Source organism: Neomonachus schauinslandi, chromosome 8 (genome assembly GCF_002201575.2).
Source record: "Neomonachus schauinslandi chromosome 8, ASM220157v2, whole genome shotgun sequence".
In the NCBI taxonomy this organism is placed as follows: Eukaryota; Metazoa; Chordata; class Mammalia; order Carnivora; family Phocidae; genus Neomonachus; species Neomonachus schauinslandi.
This window is the reverse complement of record NC_058410.1, coordinates 60,995,858-61,007,727: the sequence shown is the minus strand read 5'-3', so window position 1 is coordinate 61,007,727 and position 11,870 is coordinate 60,995,858. Positions and strand designations below refer to the sequence as shown.

General features: G+C 38.1%; 1 protein-coding gene across 2 annotated transcripts in view; it reads right to left on the bottom strand.

The window, feature by feature from the left end:
* Positions 1–1,804: 1,804 nt before the first annotated feature.
* The window catches only part of FBXL4 (F-box and leucine rich repeat protein 4), an 81,531-nt gene continuing 71,465 nt past the window's right edge, over positions 1,805–11,870 (bottom strand). For both annotated transcript variants that reach the window (XM_021693090.2, XM_021693091.2), the window contains one exon: positions 1,805–2,346. In XM_021693090.2, the coding sequence (XP_021548765.1) occupies positions 2,183–2,346 (164 nt within the window). In that variant the 3' untranslated portion in view covers positions 1,805–2,182. The remainder of the gene's footprint in view (positions 2,347–11,870) is intronic.

The following is an 11,870-nucleotide window of genomic DNA, read 5'->3' as shown; positions in this document are numbered from 1 at the left end:
TACGTTTTGAATTCTGGCAATAAAAATTTTGTGGAAATTCATGTTCTCTATCATTTTATAATACCCACGCGATAATCTCAATTTTGCCTCAGAATCCGTTACAGGAAATGTGTGCGGACCCATGCACCACTAGGGACCACCCTAGACACTTAAAACATAGGTTGACAGCACTGTCCCTAAAGCCAGATGTCTGAGGCTGTATAATGGAGCTGCCACCAGCAGTGATGTGGACATGAGTACATTCTTCCATCTTTCTTTGCCTCAGCTTCCTCAACCATAAGCGGGAGTGAGTAATGGTATCTATCTTACAGCGTTGTGGTGAAGATGCAGTGCCTTAGGAAACGCAGAGCACACAGAGCATCTGGCACAAAGTAAGCACTAACTCCATGCCAGTTGCTAATTCAAGATGAAAGTACTACTTCACCCAGTTGGTAGTCGATTTATAAATCTCATCCTCCTAAAAGTTTCACCAGATAAAACATTTAAAATGTTTACATACATTTGTGAGTGAAAAGAAAATCCAAGTGCATGAAGGTAACAAGGTAGGTCAACCCAGCCCTTTCCCAACGTCCCATGCTTCCACCATGAAACGGAAGATAGAATGGGTCATACACATGACAGCAATCCTCATACCGATGGTTTCTTACGTGGAGGAGACTGTATTACTATTTTAATATTTCAAATGTCACAATATTACATTCTTTATATTCAATAAAAGAATAAGCACAGTACTACTACTAGTAATAATTTATAACCGTTACTTTTTTAAAGTTTGACATATTATATGGCCTAACTCAGTAATATATTCTTAGCATTCAGTAAATATTTATTGAATGCCTAATATTTGTCAGATGTATAAATTCACTAGCTTAACTACTTTGGGGGGAAAATGCTTTCATATATGTATTGTTGAGAATACCCTCAAAAATTGCCTAGAGTCATATATTAATCATGTTAATTTTTTAGCTGAATGTGCTTCTTCTTAAATGACTACAAGAAATTCTAGAGTAATGCTGTCTGGTATGATAACCACTAGCCTCAGGTGACTACTGAACACTGTCGAGATATGGCTAACACAACTGAGGTACGGAATTTTTAATTACATTTTAATTACATTTAATTACAATTAACTACAATTAAATAAAATAGCCACACATGGTTAGTGGCTGCCATATTGGACAGCAGAGTTCTACAGGATTATTCTAGCACGTGCAGAAGTTGGAATTTAACATTTTGTTCTCCGTGGGAAAATAAATTTTGTTACACCATATACTTAGTGTGCTACTCAAAACAGCCTTGTCTTTTCATGCCACAGAATATTTTTTGTTTACTTTTTTAGCAGCAGAATTAAATCAATTCACTATTTAACAAAACAATGTTGTTTGTTTTCCCTCCACTGTAACAGATTTCTAATTATTTAAGGTGCTAGGGCACAGAAAAAAAAAAAATATATATATATATAAATGAAATACACATATATTATGTAAATCTTAAACCTTTCCCTCTGGCAAATTTTTAAGGCATCTGCTTAACAGTTGGAAAGCTATTTTCTTTAGTAGTTTACCTCTGTTCTTGATCATGCTCATATCTTTATACTGGTATGATCCACTAGTAAAATAGATAAATATGTCAGAAGAAAAATGGAAAAACTAAAATTTTCAAATCGAAGAGTTAATGAATCAGCTTAAAAAATAACCACAGCATGATTAGTTTCTCCAACTAACTCTGGAAATTCTGTATATACCCAAACAAAACACTGGCCAGGTCATAAGGCTTATTAATAAGACATCCTTACATGGAGGTGTGAAAAATTAATTTTATTTTTAAATATCATGATACTTTCTGGCTCAACATGTTCCTTTAAAAATGTTAAAAGGTTTCCATATTACTCTTTTATTACACATGTAATTACTGACTAAAGAATAATATTACTGATTAACATAAGGTAAAAATAATGTGAGCCACTCACATACACTTCAAGGAAAGTGCTTGCAATATTTTATGAAAACACCTGTTTACATTTTTACTTCATTTAATGGACAATTTCATATTTTTCTTCTAAATCTACAAATGCCTTAATGGAACATTAAGACATTCCCACCATTATAAGAACTAAACAAAACCAACCCTAAAATAAAACCCTACAAAAGCACATTGATTTTATTACAGAACACATATTAAGTCACTGCGTAAAGCTCTTTTTTATGAACACTTTTGGAAAGCTCACATTGAGTTCCAGCACAGCTCTATTATCAATCTGTGAACAGAAGGACACATCAAGCAAGGAAAGATCTTTACAAGATTCCAGAAGCTTTCTTAAGGATGGTGGACTTACCATTCTTGTTCCTGTTAAAGCAAAACAAAACACTGTAAATATCATATTTATATAATGTCCTGATAAAGAGCCCCTTTACTATTTATTGTTTAAAATGCACTTAAAATAAATTGCCTTTTAAAAGGAAAAAGCATTTCTTTAAACCAAAGACATACGGCAATAATCCTGTAAAAAAATACAAACTGAATTCTCCTTAGCCAATTTGGCATCTAGGACCTGGATTTTGTCAATACTCTACTCACTATCTTCATTTCTACCTCCAACTCCTTCTAGTCAGCTCCTCCAGACTTTCCTATTTCTGTCACCCAAGTTTTCCTCAACCCGTGGGTCAAATCAGACAGCAATGCTTATAATGATCACCCCTCATATTCCATGCAGTGCAGTTACTGAGCAACCACCCCTGCAGAAACTTGTGTGTCAGGCACTGGAGATGCAAAGATGAGTAAGACATGTGTCTGCCGTAAGGAGCTCACTGACCAAACAAGTAACTACAATACAATTTGGTCAGTTTGACAGTAAGTGGTGGGTACAAAACGGCATGACTGGAAGTCAGATGATGGACGCTGGATACTGTGTAGCTCGCGTTAAATGTGAAGACACTACGGGACGTTCAGATAGAAGCTCAATTACATACATTATGAAAAGCACCTGCTACCTAGCAGGTACTCAATAAATACCAAATATCATTAGGCTTTAGGATATCATCTGTTGTAAAACAAACCTTGCTTTAACTACAGGTTTTCTAGGGAGAAAAAAAAAAAATCACAATCCTATCACTTATACACTCCTACTGTTATGGGGACCGAAGTATCTGTAAAGTTAACCTAATGCCTTTTTCCCTGAGAAATCCTTTTGACTCCCTTCCCCGCCGTGGGCTCCGGAGGCAGTAGCTATACTGCCACATTGACTCTGGCTGGCCCCCAGATTCTCCCGGACATTCAGAATGAGGCTTCAGGACAGCCTTCAGTGTCCATAGATCTCTCTCAAACTAAAGACACGAAAAACTGAGCGGGGCTGTTAGATTTAACCATGTGTACCTAGAAAGACAGAGATGGCCAGCATGACAAGAAAAGAACAAGGCAAAGCCAAAGGGAGAAGCATACATAAGAGTATCTGTGAGTTTACAGATACAGGGGCAGAGTGGGGAGGGGGCTGGTGCCTGAGCATGAAGGACAGGAAAAGAAAGAAAAAAGAAAAAAACAGCTTTCTTGCCTTTTGGTGGTTTTCTAGTCTCTCCTGAGGTCTGACCATAGCTAGCTCCTACCTATGGATCTCAGAGAGACATCTCTATCTTCATAATCATTTTCTTTCCCTTATATATATGTTAGCGTGAGTGGTTTCTGTTACACAAGCTCAGAGAACCTCAGCTAAGACACCTAGCTATGTGGTGTTTTTCGCCCACCCATTTTCTATTTGGTCATTAGAATATGAGTTTCCTGATAAATGAGAAGTTCCTAAAAGCCTAAGAGAATGTCAGGGAAGGCAGTCGGGAGATTGGAAACTGACCTAGGCTAGGACGCCCTGTCTTATGCTTGCAGACACCATGTGCTTTTGTTTTTTTACCCATTATGACACAGCTATGTTCTCCAGCTCGCTCCTTCAGGGCTGGGGCAGCATCTACCTTGTTCAGTGACCCATCTCCAGTGTTGACAACAATGCCTGACACAGTATATGTTCAATAAGTGTGTAATACATGAAAGAATGAAGGCTGGTGTTTAATTTCCCAATACCACCACCCTGGTTTAGACCCTTATTAGATGGATTACCGCAGCTAATCTCCCTGATTTTGATCTCCTCCATCTCCAGTTTACCTACCACTTGTTTCTAGATTAATATCCCTAAAAAGCTCTAAATATATCACTCATGCCCTGAATTAAACCTGATAATAGCTCTTCCTTGTTTAATTCTGTGCAGATTCCTCATCCCAGTGTTCAAAACTCTCTGTGAAAGCCTCCATTATACTAACGTTCTAAGTCAAATTAGATGGTCTATTCTCTGAAGATACTCTGTATTTTTAACTCTGATGCTTTTGTTTCATGCTATTCATTCTGCTTAAAATGCTCTCCTCCCCTTATTTCCTATTCACATTTCAAGGATACCTTTCAAATACCTATTAACCTTTTTAATTAAACTTTTTCTTATTTCTCTAATCATATGTACTCTCTTTTCTTTGAGCCCCCAAATGCACTTCCTTCTGGCTTGCATGTAAGTTCTTTATATACTGTTTTACTTCTTCTTTTTTGGGGGGGGGGCCACGTTATAAACTCTCTGAAGGTAGAGACTGTATCTTGCTCAGCTTTGTACTGATCAGTAAGCATTTTCGGTATGAAGAAGGTATGCTACCTAACGTTCATACATGCCAATCACAAAATGACAAAATAATCACTGTCAGCTTGGGGTTTAACTAAGAATTTTTTTTTTTTTTAGTGGATTCAAACACTTAAGGATAAAAGGAAACCATAAAACAACAATAAAAATGAAAATATAGCATAGTGGTTTAGGAGCATAGACTGATTCAAATTCAAATTTCCTTACTAGCCATGAGATCCTGGGCAAATCACACAACTTGTTTCAGCCTGTTTCCACTTCTGTGGCTATAATATACCTCATAGAGTTGTTGTGAGGGTTAAATCAGTTAATACAGGCTCACAACAGTATAAAAGTACACAGTAACATTGCTGCTATTATTATTAATTATTATTATTGATATTTTTACTGTGTTCTTCATATTTGAAATAAGATGTTCTAATACATAGGCAGGTATGGCCCTGTTTCACCTCTAATTTGTCTTGGCCTAATAATGATACTACCTCACTCCTCTTTTCTGAGTATAGTTGACACACAATGTTACATTAACTTCAGGTATACGAGGTAGTGATTCAACAAGTTTATACATTACGCTACGTTCACAACTGTAGCTCCCGACTGTCGCCATGCAATATGCTACAACAGCATTGACTAGATCCCTCTGCTGTGCCTTTTATTCCCATGACTTACTCATTCCATAACTGGAAGCCTGTGTCTCCCACTCCCCTTCACCCATTCTGCCCATCCCTCCACCACCCTTTCCTCTGGCAACCATCAATTTGTTCCCTATAGGTCTGATTCTGCTTTTTGTTTATTCATTTGTTGTTGTTGTTTTAAGATCCCACTTATGAGTGAAATAATGTTATTTATCTTTCTCAGTGTGACATGTCACTTAGCATAATACCCTCCATGTTGTCATAAATGGCACAATCACATCCTTTTTATGGCTGTGTAATATTCCATTGCATATCTATACACCACATTTTCCTCATCCATTTTTACTGATAGACACGTAGGTTGCTTCCATACCTTGGCTACTATAAATAATGCTACAATGAACATAGGGGTGCATATATCTTTTCGAATTTGTGGTGTTTTGTTGTTGTTTTTTTTTGAATAAACACCCAATAGTGGAATTACTAGAACATACAGTAATTTTAATTTTCTGAGCCACTTCCATACTGTTTTCCACAGTGGCTGTACCAATTTACATTCCCACCACGAGGGTTCCTTTATCTCCACATCCTCACCAACATTTATTTCTCGTGTTTTTTATTTTAGCCATTCTAATAAGTGTAAGGTGGTATCTCATTGTGGCTTTGATTTGCATTTCCCTGATGATTAGTGATGTTGAACACTTTTCATGTGTCTGTTGGCTATCTGCATGTCTTCTTTGAAAAAATGTCTATTCAGGTCCCCTACCCATTTTTTAATCATATTGTTTCTTTGGTATTTTTAAGTTCTTTATGTATTTTGGATATTAAGCCCTTACAGGATATATCATTTGAAAGTATCTTCTCCCATTCAGTAGGTTGTCTTTTTGCTTTGTTGATGGCTTATTTTGCTGTGCAAAAGCTTTTTATTTTGATGTAGTCCCAATAGTTTATTTTTGTTTTTGTTTCCCTTGCCTTAGGAGACATATCTAGAAAAATCTTGCTACAGCTGATGTTAGAGAAATTGCTGCCTGTGGTCTCTTCTAGGATTTTTGTGATTTCAGGTTTCACATTTAGGTCTTTAATCCATTTGGGTTTATTTTTGTGTAGGGTATTAAAAGGTGGTCTGGTTTTATTCTTTTACATGTAGCTGTCCACTTTTCCCAGCACCATTTGTTGAAGAGACTGTCTTTTCCCATTGTATAATCTTGCCTCTTTTGTTATAAATTAATTGACTATATAATTGTGTGTTTATTTCTGGGCTCTCTATTCTGTTCCATTGATCTATGTGTTTATTTTTGTGCCAGTAACATACTGTTTTGATTACCACAGCTTTGTAGTATATCTTGAAATCTGGAATTTTGATACCTCCAGCTTTGTTCTTTCTCAAGATTGCTTTAGCTATTTGAGGGTTTTTGTGGTTCCATACAAATTTTAATACTATTTGTTCTAGTTTTGTGAAAAAATGCCGTTTGTATTTTGAAGGGGATTGCACTAAATCTGTAGATTGACTTGGGAAATATGGACATTATAATTAGACTAATTCTTCCAATTCATGAGCATGGAGTATCTTTTCATTTATTTGTGTCATCTTCAATTTCTTTCATCAGTGCTTTATAGTTTTCAAGTACAGTTCTTTCACCATTTTTGTTAAGTTTATTCCTAGGTGTTTTATTCGTTTTGGTGCAACTGTCAATGGTGTTGTTTCTTAATTTTTCTTTCTGCTACTTCATTATTGGTATATGGAAATGCTACTCATTTCTGGGTACTAATTTTATATCCCACAACTTTACTGAATTCATGTATTACTTCTAATAGTTTTTTGGTGGAATCTTTAGGATTTTCTATGTATAGGATCATGTCATCTGCAAATAGTGAGGGTTTAACTTCTTCTTTACCAATATGGGTTCCTGTTATTTCTTATCTGATTGCTATGCCTAGGCCTTCCAGTACTATGTTGAATAAGCATGGTGAGAGTGCACATCCTGGTCTTCTTCCTGGTCTCAGAGGAAAATCTCCAGTTTTTTATCATTGAGTATGATGTTAGCTGTGGGTTTTTCATATTGGCCTTTATTACATTGAGGTATGGTCCCCTCTTAATTATTACTATTATGTTGAGGTAAGTTCATTCCACTTTGTTGAGAGTTTTTATCATGAATGGATGTTGAATTTTGTCAAATGCTTTTTCTGCATCTATTGAGATAATCAGATGATTTTTATCCATTTCTTCTAGGCTGTTCAGTTTGTTGGCATATAAGTTTTCATGGTATTCTCTTATAATTCTTTGTATTTCTGTTGTGTCGGTTGTTACTTCTCTTTATTTCTGATTTTATTTCTCTTCTATTTTTGATAAATCTGGCTATGGGTTCATTGATTTATCTCAAGGAATCAGCTCTTGGTTTCACTGATTTTTTTTCTTTTTTTTTAGTCTCTGTATCATTTAATTCTGCTCTGACCTTTCTTCTATTTCTTCTACTCACCTTGGGTTTTGTTTGTTCTTCTTTTCTAGTTCCTTTAGGTGTAAGGTTAGATTATTTGAGATTTCTCTTGTTTCTTGAGGTAGGCCTGTATCACTAAAATTTCCCTTAGAACTGCTTTTGCTGCATCCCAAAGATTTTGGACCATTAGGTTTTCATTTTCATTTATCTCCATTTTTTTTTTTATTTCTTTCAATTGCTTCAGTGACCCATTCATTGGTTGTTTAGTATCATTCTGTTTAGTCTTCAGGTGATTGCATCTTTTCTGTTTTTTTTTTTTTTCATTGTGATTTATTTCTAGTTTCATACCATTGTGATTGGAAAAGATGGAAAAGATGCATGGTATGACTTTAATCTTCTCAAATTTATTGAGGCTTGTTTTGTGGCCTAATATGTGATCTGTTCTGGAGAATGTTCCATGTGCAATATATATATATATTATGTTGTTTTCAGATGGAATGTTCTCTCTCTATATATGTTATGTCCAGCTAGTCCAATGTGTCACTCAAAGACATTATTTCCTTGTTGATTTTCTGCCTGGATGATCTATCCATTGATGTAAGTGGAATGTTAAAGGCTGCTACTATTCTGTATTACCATCAATTTCTCTCTTTATGTCCACTGATATTTGCTCTATGTATTTAGGTGCTCCAGTGTTGGGTGTATAGATATTTACAAGTGTTACATCTTCTTGTTGGACCGATCCCTTTCTCATTATGTGATGCCCTGTCTCTTGTTATAGTCGTTGTTTTAAAGTCTATTTTGTCTGATGTAAGTATTGCTACCCTTCCCTTTTTTTTTTTTTTTCACTTCCATTTGCATGGTGAATGTTTCTCCATCCCATCACTTTCAGTGTATGTCTTTAGGTCTGAGGTGAGTCTCTTGTAGTCAGCATAAAGATGAGTCTGTTTTGTTTTGTTTTGTTTTATCCATTCTGCCTCCATTGGAGGTTTTGGCCATTTACATTTACATTTAAAGTAATTATTGATAGCCATGTACTTATTGCCATATTATTATTTGGTTTCTGGTTGTTTTTGTAGTTCTTCTCTGTTCCTTTCTTCCTTTGCTCTCTTTCCTTATGATTGATGAGTTTCTACAGTGTTATGTTTGGTTTTCTTTCTCTTTATTTTTTGTGTATCTATTATAGGTTTGGATTTGTGGTTACCACTAGGTTCATGTATAGCATCCTAAGTATATAGCAGTCTATATTAATTTCATGATCTTTAAGTTCAAACACATTCTAAAAACAAAACAGAAAAATAAAAAAAAAGCCCTTTTTCTTTTTCCTCCTTCTGTTTTATGAATATGTTGTCCTATTTTACAGCTTTTTACTCATAACTTTCTTATGTCTAATTATGGCCATTTCTTTTCCACCAAAGAAGTCCCTTTAACATTTCTTGAAAATCTGGCTTAGTGGTGATAAACTCCTTTATTTTTTTTGTTTGTCTGGGAAACTCTTTATCTCTCCTTCAAATATGGATGACAACCTTTCTGAGTAGAGTATTCTTGGTTATAGGTGTTTTCCTTGCAGCACTTTGAATGTATCATGTCATACCCTTCTGGCCTGCAAAGTTTCTGCTGAATTAATCAGCTGATAGTCTTGTAGGTTTTCTCTTGTAGGCAACTTTTTGTCTCTCTTTTGCTTTTAAGATTCTCTCTTTATCATTAACCTTTGACATTTTAATTATTATGTGTTGTAGTGTGGACCTCCTTGGATTCATCTTGTTTGGAACTCTATTCGATGTGGATGTCTGTTTCCTTCCCTAGGTTAGGGAAGTTTTCAACTATTATTTCTTCAAATAAGTTTTTTACCCCTTTCTCTCTCTTCTTCTGGGACCCCTATAAGCAAATGTTTTTTGCTTGATGTTGTCCAAGAGATCTCTTAATCTATCCTCATTTTTAAAAATTCTTTTCTCTTTTCAATGTCCATTTTGGGTGCTTTCCATTACCCTGTCTTCCAGATCTCTGATAAATTCTTCTGCATCTGCTAATCTATTGATTCCCTCTAGTGTGTTTTTTACTTCAGTTATTGGATTCTTCAACCCTGACTGGTTCTTGTTTATATTTTGTATCTCTTTACTGAAGGTCTCAATGGGTTTTTCCACTCTTCTTTCCAGCCTGGTTATCTTTATGATCACTACTTTACATTCTTTTTCAGGCCTACTGTTTATTCCTGTTTCACTTAGTTCTTTTCCTGAGTTGTTTTTTTTTTTCCTTATTCTTTTTTTGGAGCATATTCCTCTGTCTCCCCATTTTGCCTGACTTTCTGTGTTTGTTTCTAAGGATTAGGCTGAAGAGCTGCTTCTCCTAAATTTGAAGGAATAGTCTTGTGTTTGGTCATTCCCTATGTAGACTGTGCTTCACTTTTGCTGGCTGGCTGGAGCTGCGGCTGGCATGGGCTGGTGGTCCTGGTACTTTCCACGTAGTGAGTGCCCTGTCAGGATAGCTAAAACTGAAGTGGATGCAGGCCAGGGTGCCCAAAGGTTCTATGCACTGAGGGCACCCTAGCAGGACAGCTAAAGCTGAAATGGGTGCAAGCCAGGGTGTCCCAGAGTGCTCTATGCAGTGGGTGCCCTGGCTAAGTGGCTGAAACTGATGCGGTGTGCAGGCCAGGAGGTCCCTGAGCTCTCTGCACAGAGGGTACCCTAGCAGGATAGCTGAAACTAAAGTGGGTGCAAGCCAGGGGGACGTGGGGCTCCACACATAGAGGGCACCTTGGAAGGGCACCTGAGGCAGAAATGGATATAAACTAGGGGTGTTCCTGGATTCTTCACACAGAGGGTGCCCTGAATGGTGGCTGTAGTTGAGATGGAGTATAGGCTGGGAGGTCCTGTGGCATTCCACATAGGGGGCATCTTGGCAGGACAACTAAAACGAAAATGTGGTCCCTGGGCTCTCCACACAAAACATGCTCTGGCAGGACAGCTGAAACTGAATTGGGTGCAAGTTGGGTTGTCCCATGGTGCTCCATGGAGCAGGTGCCCCGGCTGGGTGGTTGGAGCTGAGGCTGGCAAGGGTGCAAGTGTTCCGGGGTGCTCCACAAAGGGGGCGTCCTGGGCTGAAATCAATGCAGGCATGGGCCTAGGGTACCCAGGGTGCTCCACACAGGAAGCACCCTGGCAGGGTGGCTGGATCTGAAGCAGAAGTCAGCCAAGATGGTCTGAAGCACTCTGCACTGGTGGTGTCCTAGAAGTCATCTGAAGTCAAAGCGGTGTGGGCCTGGCATGTTTTGGAGTGTTTTGCACCTGTGTCACCCTGGTGTGAAGGCTGGGGCTGTAGTGAGAACTAACCAGGGGTGTCCTAGTGTGCACCACTTTGTGACCACCTTGGTAGGACAGCTGGGGCTGGTGTGGGCTAAGGGCCCAGGGCTCACTGAGGCACCAGGCCAGTTAGGTTGCCCAGACTGTGCAGTGGTCTGTGCTTTCAAGGTGGAGGGGGAGTGCAGACCATGTCCATCAGCCCCGCCCACTCTGAGAGCATCCTAGCAGCCCCCCAACCCCCACTGTTTGGTGGAGTTCTAGCGCCAACTCTTTTATATACTAGTTGTTTTTTTTGTTGTTGTTTTTTTTTAAAGATTTTATTTATTTATTTGAGAGAGAGAGAATGAGAGACAGAGAGCATGACAGGGAGGAGGGTCAGAGGGAGAAGCAGACTCCCTGCCGAGCAGGGAGCCTGATGCGGGACTCGATCCCGGGACTCCAGGATCTTGACCTGAGCCAAAGGCAGTCGCTTAACCAACTGAGCCACCCAGGCGCCCCTATACTAGTTGTTCTTTTAGATCACGGCTTTCTAGAGAAAGAAAATAATAATAATAATAATAATAAAAATAAATGAGAAAAGAAAAAAACATAAAAATGAAAACAAAAACAGAAACAAACAAGACAAAAAAAAAACACAGCTTATTTTCTATGCCCCAGCACCACCGCCCTCTCACTGAGGTCGCCAGTTCACTGGGATGACCAGAATCGCTGGTGTCCAGATTCTGCTGGGGTGTAGGCTTTTAAGGTGGGGTGGGAACATAAACCGTGTTGTTCTCCGGTCCCTCTGACCCAGAGAGTAAGCCCTCAGCTCCAGTGCAGTTTGACGGGGTTCCAGTGT